At 32.3% G+C, this 23,231-nt stretch overlaps 1 protein-coding gene across 1 annotated transcript in view; it reads left to right on the top strand.

The window, feature by feature from the left end:
* Positions 1-23,231, top strand: part of LOC129231134 (protein grainyhead-like) — a 211,357-nt gene that overhangs the window by 122,594 nt on the left and 65,532 nt on the right. Inside the window, exons 5-9 of the mRNA XM_054865381.1 lie at positions 6,119-6,210; positions 12,965-13,035; positions 21,066-21,177; positions 22,273-22,367; positions 22,724-22,780. Of these exons, the coding sequence (XP_054721356.1) occupies positions 6,119-6,210; positions 12,965-13,035; positions 21,066-21,177; positions 22,273-22,367; positions 22,724-22,780 (427 nt within the window). The remainder of the gene's footprint in view (positions 1-6,118; positions 6,211-12,964; positions 13,036-21,065; positions 21,178-22,272; positions 22,368-22,723; positions 22,781-23,231) is intronic.

The following is a 23,231-nucleotide window of genomic DNA, read 5'->3' as shown; positions in this document are numbered from 1 at the left end:
TTTGAGATTTAAGTAGGCGTTTTCTTTCTTCTAAGAGCAGACAATTTCGCAGCTAACAGTAGGCGACTTGATTTTAAGTTGATAAAGAGAATTTAGAATTTGTAGAAAGAGGATGGTGATTTGCTCTGTCATTTATATTTTTGTAGATCGAAAAAAGTCAGTTTCAGTTAAGATTGTCTTAAATTTTCGAAATAGTTTAGCTTTTTTTTATTTTTCACAATTATATCTCTTGTTTTACTTCAACTTTTTGAGCAGTTACTGAAGGTAATTAAATATTATTTTGGTGTTTTGTTTCATAAAGGGAAAAAAAGGTGTATAATCAATGAAATATCTTACTCAATTGCTCCACTAAATTTCAGCATATAATCGCTTTTTATTCATTTTTTATACTTCATCTTTTGCATACAGGTTTTAGTCCTTTAATAGGCCTCACAATCTTGGTTTTGGTACGTAATTTGCTTCTATTCTCAGCTCTTTTTGCATTTCCATGCGGCATTTTTCGCAATTTTTAAAAGGTTTATAAAAATTTACATTTTTTCAAAAGTCGAGCTTAAATGCCTAAACTTGGTACACGGATTCTTCTTTCTTTACTTTTTTTTGACATTGAATGCAAAAAGTAATTTATTACTACTATTTTTTTTTACATATAGCAACTTCTTTGCTTATATGAGACTTGTGGTTAAATATTTCAAAAACAAAAACACGTTTTATTACTTGCAAAAGATACATAAAGCAATAATTATACAAAATTGTGTTCATTAACTTTTTTTACAAGTATATTCCACAGCTTCAAAACTTCAATATACAGCTTTACTATGAAATCGCTAAACGTGTGGAACCATAATGGAGATAAGTGGAACTTATCCACCAATTAGATTTGATTAAAATCTATTTCCTCTTATTACGCAGAATTATAAGACTAGTGCAATACATACGTTTTAGAAAAACAAACTGTCGTAGCACGCGTAACGTTTAAACGTTTCATAAACGCTTTAAAATGTTTATCACAATGTTGATAGCCATTTCAAAACGTTTATAAAACGAAATGGGCTACCTGGGAAGTCATTACCTCAGATAGCTTACTTCGTTTTATAAACGTATCAAAATGATTGTTAACTTTAAGGCAAAAGTTTTAAAACATTTATGAAATGTTTAAAATTTACGGGATATAGTGCGCTTTTTGACTAGCACATAAATTCATTATTTTACTGTAATTTTTTACCAGAAAGTTTCCAACTGTAAGCAGACAAAGAAGTAGATTAAAACAGCAAAATTTATATTTAGGAAGTACGGTAAGCAAGATTCAAATTTATCATACAAAATGTATAAAAAATTTGTGCATTATTTTAAATGAAAAGTACATTTGCATAGGAGTTGAGCAAATATTAAAGGTAAGTAAGATTTTAAATTTTTTAGTACAATTTTTTTTTTTTTTTTTTGAAGCAGAAGTTACTTTCCATGTGCTTCAGAAGGCATATTATTTACATTTGTTTAATCTATTTCAGTAATTGCTGATTTTTTTTTCATAATCCTAACAATAGTCATTTCGAATTGGGTAGGATTACGTAGTAAATCATTAAAGCAATGTAATAAACAAAGAAAAAAAACATATATATATATATATATATATATATATATATATATATATATATGTAAAAAAATAGTAAGCCTTTTCTATTTCTTGCTTAGTTTTTCTTTTTTAACACAACTCTTTTTTTTCCCTTTGTTTTACTGCATTCTACTTCTGTTACTTTAGAAATATAGTCTTGCCTTTTCATCACCCTTTAGAGTTCTTCACTGTCTCCTTAGCCTGATAAACGACAATTATGCATATTTTGAACTATTGATAATTGTGTGATAATTATATTTTTCTGTAGAAATTAATATTTCAATTGAGCTATGTAATTGAAGCAAGTTTATTCTTAAATTAGTTCTTGATTTGAAATTCTCCCCCCTCTCTCTCTCTGTCTGTTTCCCCAAATACAATAGACTCGAATGCACTTACTTTGTTTAGTAAAGCGAAATGAAACGACTGCTTTTGATACTACATAAAAGAAAAATAGATACATTGTCACACAATGGAGCAATAAAAAGAGTAGGAAAAAAGCATTATAGCAAGTGTTAGTAATCACACGATCAAAAGAACTTAACTTAAAGTAAATCGATTTTTAGACGCTACAGTGAGTGAACAATCATTTCCTCTAACAAAGCTTGTAGTACTTGTAACTTTCTTTATACCTTTAATATGTTTGCAAAAAAAGTTATCAGTGATGCTCTAAATGTAGGTATATAAAGGAAATAAAGTTTTGGTCTGTTTCTTTTCAGAATTGAAAAAACGTTAATTACGGAAAATTTTACAGCTGAGAAGATAGATTTAAAAGAAAAAAAAATGAAAAAATGAGACTTTATGCAAAAATTTCTTCATAAAAAAAAATAAATAATTAAAATTTGCATGAAAGTTAATTTTTTTAGAGATTGCTTCTTCTGTTTATCTTTGTTTTTACCCATAAAATAAATATGAATATCTTAGGCTTTTGCGTGTTAGCTATAAAGGAGTGATTTGAGGATTTGATTTTCAATTAAAACTCTTTTGCGATCCTTCTGCTGTTGAAAAGTTGCTAAATGTTATCCGTCGTTCACAAAAAGATTAATTTTATGTCTCGGATTTTGCAATGGAACTAGCTAAGGGATTGATTTCTCTAATATTGTAAAGTTTTCCACAACAATTATTTCGAAAAAGACTTTTAGTTTAAAAAACTTTCGGATTTAGTTGATTACGTTGAAATCGCAGAGATATTTTTCTTAACTTACTCTAAATTCTCATGTGCAACCTGGAAGTAATTTTTATATCATTCGGTAAATTCAATTTTTAACATGACATGCACGGCTTCAAAAACTAAGTTTTTTTTTAAATACAATACACAAGCTGCGTTGGACGGTCTACCTCGAAAATAAAAGTCGCGTGAAGCAACGCGTGTTCAGCTATGAGGCTTAAATGACAAAAAAAAACAAAAAAAAAAGGTAAAATATCCTATCTGCGTATAAAAAAGAGCAAGTTTAAGACTCAAAATTCAAATTTAGACTCCTTTCTTCAAAAAAAAAAAAAAAAAAAAATCTTGAAAACTTCATTTTATTGCTTATTGCTTCCGCATTTTAGCTTCTTCATTTGTGTATCAAATTGACCCATATGATGGTTATAAAATGATAGATTTCGAAAAAAAAAAATTAAAAAAAAAGATTTTATTTATGCAAAAAGATTAAGCTTAAATCAGTGATAGGAAAATGGTAATAATATTTCGTGAAGTTTAATTTTGTAGCGTAAGCTTAGTAACAAACAGAAGTAGTTGTAGCGTAACCTTAGTAAGTAGTTAGAAAAAGCAAAATATAATTGTGAATTGACTATACCCCACGATCTTCCTAACAGATTTCCCCAAAAAACCTAACGGTGAGACTTTTTCTGAGTTCACTTGTGTTCTGAAGAAGCTTGTGACACGGTATACAAAACATGACTTATAAAACACATCCTGGATCAGTTAGTACGGAGAAAAAAAATTTGATTGACACCAAAATCCCCAGTTCTTATATTTGAAAACTTGTTGAATATAGTCAATGGAAAAATGAATAACCCATAATCTGCGCCTTCTACATATTATTTTTAATTAATTGCTCTTAAACTTTGAAACTTGGCCCTTACGTTTAAAGCACAGTTAGAAAAAAAGTTTTCGTTCGAAAAATCATGAATCTAATTGCTGATTTTTGAAGATAAGAAATCTCCACTGTAAGTTTTATTTTTGATAAACTCAACGTTCTTGAATATAGGTTTAAAGTAATCAGTATGTCGTTTCTCAAATTCAATTTCATTAAAGCATCTGTACTTTGAGTGAATCGCATCAAAATCTTGTCGATAGTTGAAGTCTTTGACTGAAAATAGTATTATTATTCCCGGCTCTTTCAAATATTATGAGAATAATATCAGAATCTTAATATCTGAGAAATTATTTTTTCTTTAAATCCTTGTTATTGTCCTCGAAACCTTTCGTCCATTGTTCTACTATCTGAAGGATCTACACTCAAACTAGTTTTAAAACTAGATGAATAGCTTTTCCCAAAATGCTTTGAAATTCGTAAATATCCATTAGTGAACTAAAAAGCGAAGAATTCTGTAAATTTAAATTAAATATTATTATCTAAAAGTGTTTAAACTACGTGTTATGAGAATGGAAAGAGAGTAAAATGAAAGAATTAATAAACAAATGCAACTTTTTGGATATATTGCTTTAAATATCATTTATTTTTTAATGCGTTGTTGTTAAATGATAAAGTATACTTCAGTTTGATGATCTATTAAAACTAAGATAAACTTTGAGACTCAAGGATAAAATCGTGACGAAATAACCTACTGCAGTTGATATGGAAAACTGAGGTAAACTAGCGTAGGGGACGTCTAAAATCATACTGAACTATTCTAGCATCATTCACTAAATTACTGTAAATTTCATAACTGTGTATTTGCTAGGGAACAGTTAGGGCAAGTCAGGCAAAGGATATTTATGTTTTATTTTTTTTTTCTTAACAATGCAAAACTGCTTGCAACAAGTCAAACTGCTACATTATCAATCCTTCTAAAAGTAAGTATTCTTTAATTTGCGGCTATTACCTGATGCGTTTTCGTTAATTTTCTCAATTTTCTGACTAAATATATATGACTTATTAGTTTAAAAAATGAAGCTTTAAATAAGCCTAGAAATTATAAGATAAATTTCAACAGTAAGCAAAATCATTTGGTGCGCTTTTTGCTTTTGCCTATTATGTGGATAACGGTCTTTACCTTTACATGTTTAACGAAATTCAGAATTAAAAATATTCAATATTGCATTTAAAAAAAAAAAAAAAAAAAAAAAAAAAAAAAAAAAAAGAATTTCTCTGAAAAGGAACCTCAATTACTGATATTTTAATTTAAGCTCTTCTAGGGTACATGAAACTAGAGATGTCAAATCTGTGTTTATTAATGCTTATGTTTAATTATACTTTACTGATGTAAACTTTACTGAAAGCACGAAAGAAGTTAAAATACTCCTCGTATGTATGAACTAGCCGTCTTCTGCGTTCAGTTGCTTCAATTGTATCTTCTCTGTATATGTATAATAGATATTCCCGTTATAGGATGCAAGATTAATAGAGAAGAACTTATACGAGTGACATCAAAAATAAGTAAAGTAAAACAGCAGACTTAATAAAATTGTTTAAAGGAAATGAATACATGTGTATTGAGAAATGAAATAAAACACTAATAAAAAGTTCGGCACAAAAAAGACTTGAAAACTTCGGCAATTAAAAATACTAATTTACACATTCAATAGGAAAATAAAGAATTTTTCTTAGGGGAAAGTACCCTCTCCCCCCCTTTTTTTAATGCAAACAAAATTTAATTTCGTCAGGAAAAATGTTGACTCAATTCCTTGGGAAGATCTACTTCGACAGTTCTTGTAATAAATGAGGATGAAATGCTCAAATTACAACCTAAGAAAATTTCAAAAATATAGTTGACTTACAATCTTGAATCAAGATTACATTAACTTTTTAAAGTTTTGAAGAACAGGAAATTTAATTTAAAAATTTCTCAAAACTTGATTAAGAATGATTAAAAAAAAAACCTTATCGTAATAAAATGTTTATTTTTTTATGCACATGCCTTTTTTTTTTTCTTTTTTCTGCAGTCGACAGACTCTGCTGTGGAAAGTACGCGCAAAAAATATATCAAATTGCAAAATATTGAATAACAATAATTACATAGTGAATTTTGAAATTCGTAGTTAGAGGTGCATTAAAACATCTTTAGGACTTGTTGCTAGTGAAATTTGGGTACAAATGTACTGAATTTGGGAACTTAATTACTTTATAATTAAAATAAATAGAGTAACATAGTGCGCGTAAAATTCGAAGGAACGCATTTGTAACATTGTTTTAGTATGACCCATTAATGTGCAAAAGTAAGTAATCTAATTAGTTTTCTATATTTATCAGCCATGCATGATTGCAATAAATGCGGTGTCAGTTTCTTTTGTCTTAAACCATCTTAAGGTATGAACAATAAGTGACTTGAGGTTTCCTTTTTTAGACATTCGGAGCTAGGCTTTCGTTACTACCTCGAATCTCCAATATCTACAAGTCAACGCCGTGAGGACGACCGAATAACTTACATCAATAAAGGTAAGTGAGATGGAAATTTCAGCCATAATCATTCCTCATTTCCTTTCGCTTTGGCAATTCTGTTTTCTTTTTTATCTCCTAATGCCCTATTGTTAGAGTTATATTGACCTCTGCGAACAGTTTTCTAAGTGCTGCAAAAAGATGGGTATACGTATATCAAACATTCGGATTCGAAAGTTTGCAGTTCATTGTGTGTTTGTATGATCATGTGTGGGGTGAAACGTTGTAGTGACAGTGGTACCTTTTAAGGGTGCCATCTGGCTCCCAATGGGTTCCCTAGGAGTGTCGTAGGAGTGTCATAGGGAGCCAAATGGTCATCCTAAAGAGGCGCCGCTGGTGCTACAACGTTTCGCCTTAAAAAGGTGCCAGATGCGAACCACAGTTTTAAGTGTATATTAAAATATGCAAGTGTATTTTACATGTAAGCCATGTTGAGGGTACTCTCTCCAACAGAGTCTAAATTGGGGGGGGGGCGAAGGATAAAACTTTATAGATACCTGGACGGGCTTCGGATGGTCCAGACTAATTTCATAGTAAAATATGCTTAGTATAATTTGGTCAAATGACGTTGAACTATAATATTTATTGTCTTTAGTACATCGATGTGAAACAAATATTTTTCTTTTTGTTAAAGTCGCAAACATTAAATTTTGAGTTAAGGACCAGCAGTAAAAGTGCATAGGGACCAGGAATTCTTATCTTTGGTCCTGCTCTCCAAAGTTATCTACTAAAGCAATAAATTCAATGTGTAAAACATTGTAACAATGTTAAAAACTGCACGAATAGCAATAAGAGTCAGACACGTGTTTTAGGTTACAAGAAAACCCTTTTCCAATGCAATGAACGGAGCTTATGAACGGAAAGACAACAAAAGACGTTTAATCGATTGTCTTTTTAGCCCTAGACTCTCTCTCTCTTTCTTTTTTTTGCGTTGAGAATGGAGTTTCGAAACACGTTGCTGAAATTCTTATTACTAAGTCATGCATTTTTATCGTTGTTAGTATAGAATTTTTAACTTTACGTGAAAAAATATAGATATTTTAATAGTTAATGCCTTTGGTTTGCTACCTAGGCAGTTAAGTAGCGTAAAAAGTTTCATAAACGTTAAAAAACGGTCGTCACAATGTTGTCAACCATTTTAAAACCTTTATGAAACGAAGTGTGCTACCTGGGAAATCTTACACATATTTATATGTACGCGGTATTGAGCGAATTCCGGCTAATATTGTCTGCCAAAATCGATAATATAAATGAACCGTTTAGCTTTTGCAAGTGCATAGTTACAAATGCGCCCTATCGGACCTAATCTCCTTAGAATTATCAATCTGTATAAATTGTTAAGTTTTCAGGTACCTACAAGTACACCATGTTGAGCTTATTGCCATCAATATTTCTTACCTTGCTCAATGTATTCATATCATTAAACTAACACGTTATTATATGTACGTCATGTTGGTTGCTGTCGCCAATATTTCCTACCTTGCGTCTAGGTTTTTAGTAAAAAAAAATAAGGATAATTAGTTGGTAAATTCATTTATAATTTCTGACTGAGAGCAACCATAGTCCTTTACTCACGAATTTTCTGTATTTTTTAAAGTTTGATGTTCCAATATTTTCTACGTTACCCCCAATCTTTTACATGTTACAAAAATTCAGTGCGTGTGATATTTTTTGCCTGACTGATATCACTGTTAAATACTGTCAGCGAAGGTAAAACAATAATGAAAACTTTTCAAAATGCAGTGCAATGTTTTACACACTGTAGTTACTACTTATAAATATCTAAATAATTAATTCAAATGAGCCGTGGTAGTCTCCTCAGTACGACTTTGGACTCGTGATTGGAGAGTCGCGGATGCTATGCTAACAGGCGGAAGATTCCCTGCATGAATTCATGGTGATTAGTGCATGTAAAATCAGTTGCATTCATAAAGTCATTAATGTTAAAGTGAATTAAAACGTCTGGGGATACTGGAGAAGAGTTGTTACTCTTCTGCTCTGGATGAAATAATTATCGACAGTCGGCAGTTGGTGCAGGGGCGGATTCAGGGGAGGGTCAAAGGGTCAGCTGACCCCCCTGTGACAAGATTTTTTTATGACTCTTATAAAACTTCAAATTTTTTGATCCGAAAAAATTGTACTTGGAATCAAACCTTGCGTATGTGGGTTGTAAAATGTGTATGTAAATGCATCCAACTATTTTTCTAGCTTTGAGCTTTAATCTCTTGTATAAAAAGCTTACGGTGACGTCACCAGCCTGTCTGCCTAAGGAAATTTAACTTTTTATGAAAATTTGAGGGAATATGATCCACACACATGACACATGTTGCGCCACGGAAAAATTTAAGGGGAAGGCGGAGGGGGGGGGGAGGTAATCCGAAAGGGTTTTGATATCAATTGAGTAGGGGGATCCGAGCATATGAGGGGCTGCGCAATTGCCCTTGGGGGAGATGGGCAACCATGCCTTATAAATACATTTTTACGAAAGAGGTATAACACGCTGGCTACTGAAACTTGACCCCCCCCCCTTTAAAAAATTTCTAGATCCTCCTCTGAGTTGGTGCTGTCATCTACCATGTGTTGTCCTAGAAGTTCAATCTCCTTGTGAGACAATTGTAACACGCTTCCGCACAGTTGAAGAACAACTTATGCTAATGTCCACACAAACCGCAGAGAGAAGTTTTTAATACTGATATATGCTTAGAAATCACACCACAGTTGCGTCATATAATAACTCAGTTAACAATCTTCCTGCGCGTCAGAACATGAGGTGCTGTAACGAATGTTTCTTAGAAAAACTAAAATATTGCTTCCACGCAATTTAGTGCTGCGCGGAGAGTTTATTTCTCCTCACAATTTTACAACCAATATAGCCGTATTTGATTACAGTTTTGTTGAAATGGTTTCAAACAAACCGTAAATTCTTCTGCTGAAATAGTGTTTACTCAGTACAATCTGACCAATACTTTAATTCTGTTAAATCCGCGCGAGATACTGCAAAAGATACGAGGGAAAAAAAAAAAAAAACGAAGAATCCATCTTACATTAAATAAAGGGCTGAGTTCCAATATTTGTTCCGTTCAAAGAAATAATAAGTTCTTGGAAGAGTTCCATGGGGACTACTCCACATTTTTGCTTCGTTTACGTAAAAATAAAGGAATGTATTTTTAGACATCTGTGTATGTAAACATATGGTATTACATAAAATGCACCTTAAATTAATGTGTAACACTGTTTAAGTCAGATAAATAAATACCTTTGTGCTGAACAGTAAAGTAAGAAAAAACAACGTCAAAAAAAGCACAAATTGTCAATTACAGCAGACACGTGTTTCGGCGTTAGAGGGAAAGCCTTTTTCATTGCAAAAAGTAATGAGCTTATAGATGAAAAGACATCCAACAAAAGCTTTGTTTAAGTCTTTTGCCAATAATCTACTGTACGGTTTGCTGCTTTAGAATTAAGATGTATTGCTGTATGGAAATTCTCTTATAATTTCGAGAATCATTCTTTGGATGCTTTCTTGAGCTGCAGCAGTCCTAACCACCTGATCACATTGACCTATAGTTGCATGAAGTACTACTTTATTCATAGCCTTGTACCAAAGCGTGTTTTATGTGCTGACTTCCTTGGGTGATGCTACCTTGAGCTACAAATGTATGCATATTTTGGCGGATTTGATCTACTAGTTCCCACTTCGCGCGGTATTTCAAGATGATTTATCTTTTCCTCTCAATAAAACAGCTTAGAAATAAAATCTCAATGTTCAATATTCAAGTTCCTACATTGTGTATTCTAAATATTCAAAACTGTTAACCGCATTTTCTTAGTTTGATGCAAAAGAAACTGATTTTAAGTTACTTTTTTCTTCTTTTTTTATATTTCAAAAATACAGTCAGTGATTGGTTAACAGAGTCAGTGTATCGTCAAATCGTAATTAAATACGAGATAAAAATTGATTTTGATTCGTCTTTGATACTTCTCGTTATGTAATCGATTAATTGTCCCATAACGTCCATCACTCGATTTCCCGTTTTTTTTTTTTTTTTTTGCATTATCTCCCGTTTTGACATTTTTTTTTTCAAAAACCGTGAAGAAAAAATGAAGACATTTTAGAATGTCATTTTTCAAAAAATTATCAAAACATTGAATTTTCTTCCTAATAGATGGCATCTGTTGCTTCTAGGTAGATAGAGAGGAGAGCAAAAAAATATTTTTAAGCGCATTTTATCAGAAAACTGCAAGAATATAAATTGTTTATTTTGCTCCGAAAAAAGAATTAAAAATCTTTGAAAAAAATAATGCATTATTTTAAAGTTTGAAATACGATTTGAACAAGAAAAACTGCTGAGTCGTCAAGAGCAAAAAAATTTTAGTTGTAATTCTTACTTCATTACATCAATATCACTGCACCACTGCTACATCAAAGTCAAGCTTCATTGACCCGTTATTTCGAAGAAAAGTATAACTCAATAGCCTATTGTTTTCTAACTACTCGTGTTTTTAATTGCACTCGATTAGATTGTTTAAAGTTTTAATTTCACTTCTCTTTCGCGTTATTTAAATCCTTATAATATTTATGAGCTATAAGTTTATTTAGCCCTTTGTGATGGAAAGGAAGTTTCTTTCTAATTCATATTGAAGTTTTTTTTACATGTAGCTGTAAAACTGTTTTAGGTGCGCAACAGGTTTTATTTTTAATACTCGACTATTTATCATTGAATAATATAACTTTAAGAATTAGATTTAAAACATTGATTGTTTAAAAATGTCAAAATATTAAATATGTATATGCTTTGACAACCGACGGTGTTAGTAACTCTTACTTTCTATTTTGAATAGTATTAAAAGTTGTATCAAACTTAAGCAAACCCAGATTTTGAACCTGATTTGGTTGGAAAAGTTTTAAACATAGGTTACCATAACTTCGGGCAGAAGTGCTGAAGAGCAGCTTTAGGTGTATTTTGCGTGTCAAACTCGGTGTATTTTTACATAAATAGCCAATTCTGGATCGGGTTATCTCCCTATCTTGTTACCAGTATTGAAAATACGAGTTGAGCTTACTTTGTTCTCAACAGGGGCACTGCAGTCACAATACCCTAATCATCAAATACTTGAATCAATCAACTTGCAATGGTTAGAGATGCGAACTGATTTCAAAACTTGATTGGTCGTAGCAGGGGTTGTCCGATAAGCGCTGAGCGAAAAATGATTAATTTACTAAGTTCAGGTGTTAAGTTTCAAATTCATTGGACTTCTTCGATATCGACCGTAATATGATTTGTTAAGCTAAGCTTACACCCATTTTGCAAAAGACAACCACCCTCCGCAAACCATTTACTCCTTAAAATCTTAAGGAATCAACCTGAGACATTATAAGGTTGGTTTGCCACTTTGCGAAAAAATATTATTATTTGCTGGTTGGGAGTTAACTTAGCGGTAGACGCTCTTATGGTTGACGGCTTGTGGAAGACTGCTCTTTAAGGTTTCACTGCTTGACGGTTGACGGATTGGGATTACAGAGTGCCGGATGAACGAAAAAATACATTACACTGACAGTGATAAACGTAAACGAATAATTTTCTGAATGCTCTCGGTCTCTGAGCGTCATATATATGAGATCGATCTTAAAGTAATTGATTCCCGTATCAAGAAGTCAGAAAAATTTAAAAATTTGCCTAGCTATTGCTTAATTTTGAAACTACTGTTGAAAACATTACTATTGAGTTTTGTGAAACACATTGAATGCTATTGCGTTTAAAATTAACAGGAGAGAAATATGCGGGATGTATGTACTGTTATGCGTACTTTTTTAATTAGCTCTTTCAAGTACAATCAAGGTATACTTTAATTGACGTATCCTTTTTACGCTACTTATTATGCACAAGGAGTTCTGAGGATATACATAAAAAGAAAAACAAATCCCTTGTCGTCCGATAGTGACGAAAAGCTTCTAGTCAGTATGCGGCGTTAAACCGAAACTGGCTGTCAGTCTTCATTTTACTCGTTAAAAAATCAAAATTTGCTTTTTCCTTAAAATGATTTATTTGTCCTTTATGAAAAATGACACAACAAAGCTTCACTACTGAATATTCGTCCCACGTTAATAGTAGAGAATTACATCTTTGAAATGCAAAATATAGAGAATGTGCAGAGCTTTAGCTGCACCAACCCGTGTTTTTCAAGAATTGTGACCATTGTTGAGAGCTCTTGGAAGAATTTCCATAAGTTCTTGGACAAGCTCTTGGCAATGGACGCTTGTTGGTTTCATAACAGCTTGTTTTTGCTGTCGTAAATCATGCCGCTCCTGCATATATGAATACTTAACATACAGCGAAATAAGAATTAACTAATGAATATTTATATGTTATAACTTTCCCGAGTTGAAAAAAGTTAAGAGACAAAATTCCATTCTGCCTTTTGTAATAACTACTACAAGTAACTGCAGACAAGGTAGCTACAATTAGTATTAGGTTTATTACTGTTTATAAATTTTCCTGGGACCCGGGCCATATAAATAATATCAGAAACATTTACCCAGACTATAATGAATATTTAAATAAGAAATTTCTTTAAATAAATGTGTTCATTTTCCTTCATTCTAATGAAGGATATGAATTTTATTTTGTCGGTTAGAACATCTTTCATTTATTTTTCAGTTTAATTCTTTAAAGCAAACGAATATAAAGCAAACAAATAAACTATTTACATGTATATTTTTTTGAACTTGACATTGTCATTTTTAATCTTTCTGTAGGTCAATTTTACGGAATCACTTTGGATTATGTTCCAGACCCAGCTAAGCCATTGAAAAGTTCAACAGTTCGAGTAAGTAACTTTGTTTTCTCTTCGTAAATATAATTTTCTAGTTTCCAGCGTATTTTTCTCCTCACTTTTCTACCTTATAGAAGCCTCAAGATGCGTTGCTGTATGGCGCTGGAAAATTGGTCTAACGAGGAGACGGTCTGAACTTGTTTTGCCAGAAGCAAATTTTAAACATGGCCATTACAGAAATCGATTGCACTGAATTTGATGGTAGGAGTCCAAATTTTTCGCTACGACCCTGTTTTCGAGATATACAAATTGAAATATACGTAGCATATAATGCTTCAATGGCGTGCATCTCGACTGTTAACTAATTAATTATTCAAAACGAGCGAGACTTTCCGGTAGTCATTGGTCATTCTTTTAAACAGCGTAATAGTTGCAATATAATCGCATTACAAACATCTTAATAGCATAATAAATCGTAGCAGAGCTAAATTTTTTTTTCTTTAGTAGAACATTTATGTAATAAAAATAAAAAGCAACAAATAAATATTCGTTTTTGCAAAAAAAACACCTTTAAGAATTCAATCTTTTATTAAGTAAAAAGTTTACCAAAATGTTGGCTCTCCGATAGAGAAGCAGAAAATCTCGGAAATTTTTGCGTGTAAGAATGGACCTCGGAATTTGTTTCTTTTTTTTTTTTCCAAAGTCAAACTAAAAAATATTAGGTGGCGCAAAATTATCCAGACTGGCTCAAAAAAAACTAATGCATTTAAATAATATCTTCGTTAATGTTACGAGTTTTACTGGTGTTTCTAGATTCCAATTTTCAGAAATTTAATCAAAATAAAAGCAGATACTGAAAGTAAAACTATTCGTGAAATTACGTTAGAATGGTCATAAATACTCGCCGCAATGCAAAGCGTAAAATATGAAACGCAAAGCGTAAAATATGAACTGCATTTTGACCACCCAGAAGTTTTAATCTTCTGCATTTCTCCCCATAACAGACCTTGGTATTAGTTCCTGTCTGGTACAATTGCGGAAAAACCGCGCTTGTTACTAAAGCTAGCAAAAACACTAACATTTTGCGCATTCTTGGGTTGAACTCCATATGTTAATTAGGCCGTGGATGCGCACAAGCTTGACATACTTCTACTAAATGAAACGACGGCCTTTGTTTATTATTACTGTTACTCTTACTGCTTTTCAATTTCGATAAAAGCAATTTTTCCCCTTATTGTGCCTTTCAATAAACAACATTTTGCTTTGTAATTACCGGAAATTATAGCGGTAACAGTAAGTGGTCTATTTGCAGTTACCGCAAAGAAAGAGGGTGTATCTAGCACATCTTCAAAGATAGGGGGTTTAGATAATCGTAGCTGGTGGTAATGGTCCTTGAAGAATAAAGTGTTGCCAGCAGGGAGTTGGCCAATGAAATTAACCGTCTGTGGTTTCTCTCTTTTTCCGCAAACTATGGGTCTCCAGTTATTGTCCATGCATTTGTTTTAGCCATGAAAGGTCAAGCAATTACTAAAGATTATTTGCATGATTTGTTTTATTGCACAAATATCTATAAAATGTTCCTTTCTTTGTTTTCTGAACGAATATTTTTTTTATCAAATGATAGAGGACAAATCAGCAACTTATCCAGCAAGATGAACGAAATTGCAGAAGTGCTATAAAATCCTTTTCTTTTACTATCACAAAATAGTTTCTTATGAGTAAAAATAAAAACCGCTTAGTCTGGCCTTTGCGCTTATTTCAATGATTGGAAAGCTTATATGCTGATTCGAGTGATAGCATCTATTTAATTTTACTGATTCAGGCAATAACATCTACTTAATTTTACTGATTCAGGCAATAACATCTATTTATTATGGGTAGTTACAAATTTCCAAATTTTCTTTAAAGCTTTCTTAGTAGAACTACACTAAACATTTTTCTTGGCAAAAAACATTTTTGGCAGTCTGTCACACAGACAATGGACCTATAATCATTATGCAATGCTCCACTGTTATTATCTTCTCTTTTACTAGATGTTATTTAACATGAAAGTATTTTGCTAACATTCTCGCATTCAGTAGGAACTAAGAATTCATTTTCTGATTAAAATTGCTTTTTTTTGTTATCATACTCACTTATAGTAACTATTAATGTTATTATTGATAGCAGTATTTGTGTACTATTTGTTTTGTGTCTCCACTAATTTATTTAATTATTTTTTAATTACTGCAAGTTGAGGCAACCAGATAATCATTTCAAAAGAGCTTTTGCAGCGATTTGAAGAGCAGCATTACTGTAAATAAGCCTGTCACTGATAGTATAGTACATATATAATTCCAATATAACACGAACTTAAATTCGTATAAATATTTCAGTATCAAAAGTCTCAGAAATTTCAATTTTTTCTGGTGCTAGTTCTGACCGCTTGTGTCCTTCGGCACCTCCCACCCTAATCTTAATACACAACTATATATTGCTGAATATATTTTATAAATACATTCCCTAACTTAAATTTGTAAAAATATTGCAGTATTAAACATCTCAGGAATTTCAGTTTTACCTAAGGCAAGTTCTGACCTCATGGCGGCAATGTCCCCTTAGCCGAGCCCTATCATAGACAAGCTACTGAGAGTGTATGCATTTATTTAAATATAATACAAAATTCAGTTCGTAAAAGTTTTTCAGTTTTAAAATTCTGAGAAAGCAGAATCTCTTGTAACTTCTGACCTCAAGGCTCAAGGGGTGTTCTATAGACCCTTAGCCCCCATCCCCTCATGGATACGCCACTGTTAGAGGCATAACTTTTACAATACATCTTATTCGCTTAACAATTTTCCAAATTCCAAAATACCACCATAGTGAGGACCTTAGTTTATCACATACCGTTTAAAACTTCTTAATAAGATAACTCTTAGTTATATCGCGCATTAAAAAAAATATAACTTTTTTTGCTCTGCCTCCCAAAAACTTAAAAATAATAAAACTTTGCTTCTACACTGAATATTTCAGTTAACTGAATAATTCAATCTCAGAATTTATAGGAAAAATCAGAATTTTAATGGAAACTCAGAGAAATAATTTGCCTGACGCCTAAAATGCCTGACGCTTCTAAGACTTTAACAGTTTTTGTTGGTTGACAAAAGTAGAAATGAAATATTATTCTGAAAGTTTACAGTTGGTGATTTCCTGTTTCTCCTAGTATACTCAAACAAAATATAAATATTTTTTTCTGACTCCCAAGATTTTACAATTTTAGTCGGTTGGTTGACAATAATAATAATGATGTATTATTTCGACTTATTCCAAGTGGTAATTCCCACTTTTTCCTAAAAAAAAAAAGACACAACCTTTATCATTATATAAAGGTTGATACAAAATATTCATCATTTCACAAACACTTTTTCAAAGTTCCTAAGATTTAAAAAATGTCTCTCTGTCTCTGACTATAACAATAATAATATATAATGTCGGTAATCTCCAGTTGGCTCCTAATACTCAACCTAAAGATAATACATATTACGAAATATTTGCTCTTATAAGTCTAATTCTGTTTGAAGTGCCATAAAACACTTCACTGCAGTCTTAAATTATTCCTCTCGAAATAATGAAAAGAGCATAATGAAAATAAATGTTCATAAAAGACAGAAAAACAAAAATTTAAAAAATGAAATAAAATAAACGAAGAAAAAAGAATCAACAGCTCCTTTGGAACAGAAGGGTGCCCCTTATTCAACTCTCAAGTCACGATTGGCATCAACAGACAGTCACGCATCGCAAAGTTTCGCTGTCAGTGACGTGTAGAATTGACGATCACGGGTATCGCCGTGGGGATTTAAGGGTCAGATTGGGGTACCACCAAAGCTTTTGCCTTATAGAATCCTGCCGATTTTTATACGTATTTTTCCCCCCACTTGACATGAGGGTATTTCGTGATTTTTTCCGTCTCTATCCTTACAGATCTTTTCTTTTTCGATTCTGACTACCCATCAATCTATCTCCGAAGACATGCATGAACAATATATTAGCATTAGACTTTGCCTTATTTGAGCGGCTTGATTAATGACGGAGCGTTTATTTGAAGTAAATTAAAAGGTTTATTTCATTCACGTATATCGGGCCATGCAAAATTTTTAAATGGACAAATTATTTCATTGCATATTTGATAAATTTCACAGCAGATGTGGTTTTTAACACCTTTGAAAGCATATTTCACGCATTGAAAATGTCAAAACTCAAAAATTTCGTCAAGCGTATTTTCAAGCTTTGTATTTTAAATAAAAATTTCGTATCGTAGAAAAGGCGGGAGAGGGGGGGGGTGGAAGGGGGGCAATTACGTTTTTTAAAATATTACATTTTAATGTTTTGTTGTCATTTATGTCAAACATATTAAATGTTAAAAATCAAATATCTTCCTTTCTTGTCATCCTGCATTTAATCCTTAAACAGTTGACTTTTTTTTATGGAATTGAGGATTAATATGGATCTTTGTTTTAGTACATTTTCCTCCTCTATGATGAATTTTACCCTTCTAAAAAATGTCAAGGATTATCTTCACGCCATTAAAAAAAAAAAAAAAAAAAAAAAAAAAAACACCCAAGCTGTATCTCTGTTTACAACTGAGAATTTGTCGTAATTTTGCTTTTATTCCCTTTCATAGCTAGGAGTTTCGTTTTAAAAATTATTATCGCAGGTAAATTATTGGTAACTTTTAAGGTTTCAGGAAAATAGCGTTATTTACAACATGATGAAGGTAAATTATTAAATTAACAAGTCATTCAAGTATGGAAAATAATTAACTTCTCTGTAAGTTGCAGTTAAAGCGTCTCCTTGCAGTGCAAATAGTTTCCTTTCAAATATACAGCAAATCTTCAGACATTTTTCAACACGTTGTGAACAATTTTTGAACACAGAAAATTTCCCCCCTTTTTAAGAACACTTTGAAGCACATTTTTTAAAACGGCTTACAAAGCATTTCTGAGAAAATCTATTTGGTTTAGCATACTTTTCTTTTTCGGGAATGCACTTATGAGAATTTTTTGATCACTGACACATGTCCCTTCTTTAAGAAACACTTTTTGGGACACTGGGGAGAGAAGCAAGTGGACTTAAAAACTAAGATTAATTTGCTTCAATTAGATTAAATTACAAAATAAATTTTTCTTAACATACATTTTAGAGTATAAAGTATAGTTGCAAGCTATAAATTCTTGGCATCATTAAACTTGATACTTTAAAAGTCGTATTAATGTTTTACAACAATCCGTCTCATTTTAAACCATCCTCCAATCAGAAAACCTTTAAACAGCACCATGAACCCACAATGGTACATAATCTACGATACTTCTTTTAAACTCTTCGTGAAATCCATTTTTCTTCCCTCTTTCTGCCTTCCAGACAGATGATAATGATATGAATTTTGAATCCGAAAATCGATACTTTTTTTTTATCAGGTTGATAATCGATTCTCTATTCACACTTTACCGGCTGAACAATAGGATTCAACGAAATCCCTTCACTACAAAATAGGTCACAAAAATTAAGGCCATGAAAATGGAAAATATAAATAACTATAACAGAAGGGATCGTGTTTTCTGTCTGTAGGAGGCATGCTCAAGGTTAGTCTTGTTGAGAAATCCATTGTTATAATCCAATCTAATAAAGCTGCCTTTGACTTCTATCAATGTATCAGATCTTGCTAAGTCTGCGTGAGAACCTTGGTTTGCTATGCCGGTGGGCAGCAGTCAGAATTTGTGGTGTTGCTCGCATCTTGGTGGAATAATCTCCTCCAATTTTGTCTGAGGTTTTGTTGTCCTTGAGTTTTAGATTGCGTGGATGACTGTAGGGCCTAACGATGATTGTGATCATTTCCGGTTTTTGTTTCTCTTTTTTTAATTGTACCATGCGTCGAATATGAGTTATGTTTGTGGTAATTATCCATTTACGGCACCTACTTACATGCGAAGAGCTACAGATGAACGCTGACGACGAAATCTGTGTTAAAGGAATTTAAAAACAAAATATGATTATTGAGTGATAAGTGTCTTGCTATAGCCGTCTTTTTATACATAAAATTGGAATTTGAATTCAGCACAGACCAGAGGTCGGTAACCCGTAGGTCGGTAGCTGTATGCAGCTCAGAGGAACTTTTGGCTCTTCAGCTCTTAGTTCAATAGTGTTGAAAATTTAGTTTTAATGTTGCTATTGGCAAATTAAATTTAATAATTCCGTGCGCATATCAAATTATGCAGCAAATTGGATGCATGTACTGTTTGACCATGAAATCAAGAAACCTAACTACTGCGCACAGTAGGAAAGAACAACTCCTCCTATGCATTTGTCACCTTGACAGTTTTAGGATTTGATTTCTGCTGTGAACAATTATTTTCAGATTTGACTATATTGAAATCAAACTATGAATTGCGCTTAGAGAAGAAAAAGACTCTAAAGTTGACTTAGCTAAAAACGTTTGAGCTATCTCTAAGTTAGAGAAGCTTTGTGGCTACCTAAAACCAGAATCTCACTAATATTACAAGCTTTCACTTTTGTGTTTAGTTTTTCTTTTAATCAAAGTTATACATTGAAGTTAGATTTTGCTGCGGGATTTAATTTAGTTATTTATGAAACATTTTTTTATTTTATAGAAATACCAGTCGTAGACAATTTTTGCTTTTCCCTCCCTTTTTTCATGCTCTCAAGTATCTATATTATATGCAAGTTGATGAATATACTGCTCATTACATTACTTTCTAACACGAAATTACATGGTTTGTATGAGCAAGTACATAACAGTCGAATTCACGTATAGCGAATGCGAAGGAGCCACAATATTTGCTCGTCATAACTAAGTTCTCGAAAAAAAAAAAAAAAAAAAAAAAAAAACAGTTCGGGAAAAAATCGTAAAGAATCATTTATCCCTGCTGTGGGCTTTTATTTGTATGCAGTACCAAAGAAATTGGTTAACTTTCTTTGACTTGACTTATTGTCTTTTTTTGGGTTTGATTTCAAAGAATACTCATGGCGCAGAAAACATTGTCATTTGCACCCGTGGAGGTGCGGGTGATGCTTTTCACTCTTATACAGAGAGAATTCAATTTTCTTTTGTGTGTGAGGAATGTGATACAGTCAAACTAGCTTATAACGAGTGTGTAGGGACTGCGATATTTGCTCGTTATAACCGAGTGCTCGTAAAAAAGTTTCTTGAAAAAAATCATATATACTTACTTGTTTTGTTGTTTTAAAATTTCTGTACATCACCAAAGAAGTTGGTTGTTTGCTTTAAACTGCTTTATTGTCTCTTTCGTGTTATTGCTTTTGAGGAACTTGCGGTCCGAAAAACATCGTTACTTGCATCCGTGGCTTCAAAATAGTGGGAAGTTTTTTTTTGCACTTTAGAAGTCAAGTATATCGAGGGCTGTTTAGCTTCAAATTCTTCACATTTGTCGTTATCGTGACATTTTTTTCTCTCATTTGCATAGCTTGATTTTGAGCTACAATATCCTCGGAAGTATATCTCGGAAATGATAACATTCGCTTCAACAAATACAGGGGTGCCCACCCGACTAAGATCAAGCAAGGTTGCACCACCCTAAATATCGCGAAGATCCCCCTTCCGAAATGAAAGAGCCCCCCCCCCAAATGAGAAACACCCCTCAAAACAACCCCAAATAAAAATTTTAATGTGCCATGAGCCCCCCCTCCCCCCCCCCCCCGTCCCTAGGTGGGCAACCCTGACAAATATTTATGTCTTAACTAACTTTCGGTTGAATTCAAAATGTTAATTCAATATTTCCTAAAATAAAATTATCTTTTCTGAGGAGAAAATCAACAGAAATTTTATGAATTACAAAAATATTGCTCGTTTCAAGCGGGGTTGGCTCGTTAAAAGCGAGTTATGTTCCCATAGACTTAACATTGTACCAAAAAAATCTTTTTGAATTCCTCTAAATCCGAGTTCGAGTTAAAACAGGACTCGTTTTAAGCGAGTTCGACTGTATTAATTTAGATGCTCGAGCAAGGCCTCATATATATTAAAAAACTATTTTGCATCGTAATAATTCATCAACAATAAAGCTTTTATTTTTCAGTCTGTGGTAATGTTGATGTTCAGAGAGGAGAAACCACATGACGAAGAACTGAAGGCTTGGCAATTTTGGCATAGTCGACAACATTCCGTCAAGCAGAGGATTCTTGATGCAGGTAATCTTATTTTATGTGTATGGTAAACATGTTCATGAAAATTTAAAAATACAATGTTTATTAGAGGCTTAGTTTGTCACCTGCAAGTAATCATTCCGCTTCGGACTGACGTCATAACACCTCCCTCAAACGGACTCCGCAAATGAAGACGGTTGGAGGAAGGAGTAATGCCGTCAACCTGAAACGGCATGCTACCGAATTTTCCTAGAATAAGTCCCCTAATCTGAAAAACATTTTGTTGAAAAAATAACTTTGCATCCAACAATGAAAGGAAATGAATATAATACACGAAATAGACGGTGAAGTAAGTAGAAGAAACGACCGTAGAATGTCAAAAACCTAAACTTCAAATGTCCGAAACGTCAAAAATCCGAACGCTCTCCCATGAAGTTTTAATTAGCTGATCTACAATCGCTAAGGAATAGATATTTTTCGTGAAATAAATAATCATACACAATGAGTAAATAAACGAAACTAAGTACATATGAGGCAGTGAAAACAAGCAGTGAGGCTGTGAAGAAAATAACCTGTGCAAAGTTAACCGGCTTGGATGAAAGTTACATTTAATGACTGCGAATGTAATTTGTTTAATCGGAAGTATAGCGTACTTTTAATTTAGTCTACACCTTTTCACCAAATATTATATGAGGTAGTGAGAAGCAAAGGGATGCAAGTGGCAAAATAAAAAAATTGGAGATAACCAGGTAGGTGAACCTCTCCTTTGTCTTGGGGCAAGAGATTGTACTAGTAGCCCTGGTAGGTGCTGCTGTACAACATGATTTAAAAAAAACAAATCAATAAAAACCTACCTAGGATCTGATCTTTAAACGCTTTTTTCTCGAAACTTAAAATAGTCCACTTGCATCCCTTTGCTTCTCACTGCCTCATATGTAAAGCAATTTCCCCTTCGTTAAATTATCAAAAAAAAAAAAAAAAAAAAGTGACAGTTCGAATTTCAAATTCTTCAACTTCTTTTATGTTAGCAAGAACACTATTTAAAGACATTTAATGTATTAAACTAAATTGAGAAACGAATGAAAATAAATACTTTTAAAATATTTCAATTTTATGAAAAGTTTTTTTTTTTTTTTTCAGATACGAAAAACAGTACAGGGATAATTGGCCAAATTGACGAAATCTCCCACAATGCAATCGCCTTCTATTGGAGTCCTTTAGAAGTTTCTGCCAAGGTAAGAAATTATAAACACTATCCGAAAAAGATTAAGTGTTAGTTTATTATGCATCAATTAAATACTACATAACGTTGAGAATGTATCCAAAATCACAAAAATTGGCCTTTTTTTTTTTTTTTTTTGATTTTGGAAAAAGATTAGGGACTAAACAAATAGTTATATAGAATTGATATACGCATGTATATTTTTGTTTAAGAATAAATGTTTGACTGCAACATATTTTTTTTCAGACTTAAAAAACTTCTTATCGCTTATTTTATTAAACGAATTACAAAGAAATTTCAAACGAAATTTTTTTTAAATTGAGCAATATTTGCACGATTAAAAGACTTATGAGTATTTTATTTTAACAGGTGAACATAGCTGTTCAGTGCTTAAGCACAGACTTCAGTAATCAAAAAGGAGTAAAGGTAAATACATTATAAATTTATTGCTTAGTTTCTAAATGTTAAGAATTAAATATTTTATAATCAATAAAATGCTTCTAGTAGCTTTTAGTTTGTTTAACTAAACTTGCATGAACTTCTTTTGATTCTGTTATAAATATTTTCTGCTTGTATTGGTTTAAAACATAGTTATCGAAAGAGATTTTAATCTGAATCACAGGAGGTTGTTAACAAAATTTTAACGGATGAAACTTGGAGCCAAATATCTTCTAAGTGGTATATTTGGAATTTGAAGCTGTTTTTTATTTATTGTTGATTAAACCAAAAGTTCAGAGCAAATTTATGCAGACCATTAGTTTTATATTGCGTTTTGACCGAAAACTGGACAAATGCAATATTTTCCTGGATAATTTTCTTTTTTTCTTTATTATTTTAGAAAAGTTTGTTAATTTTAACATCCTCGCCCAAATTTACA

This window comes from Uloborus diversus, chromosome 10 (genome assembly GCF_026930045.1).
Source record: "Uloborus diversus isolate 005 chromosome 10, Udiv.v.3.1, whole genome shotgun sequence".
In the NCBI taxonomy this organism is placed as follows: Eukaryota; Metazoa; Arthropoda; class Arachnida; order Araneae; family Uloboridae; genus Uloborus; species Uloborus diversus.
This window is presented reverse-complemented; position numbering and strand designations above follow the sequence as displayed.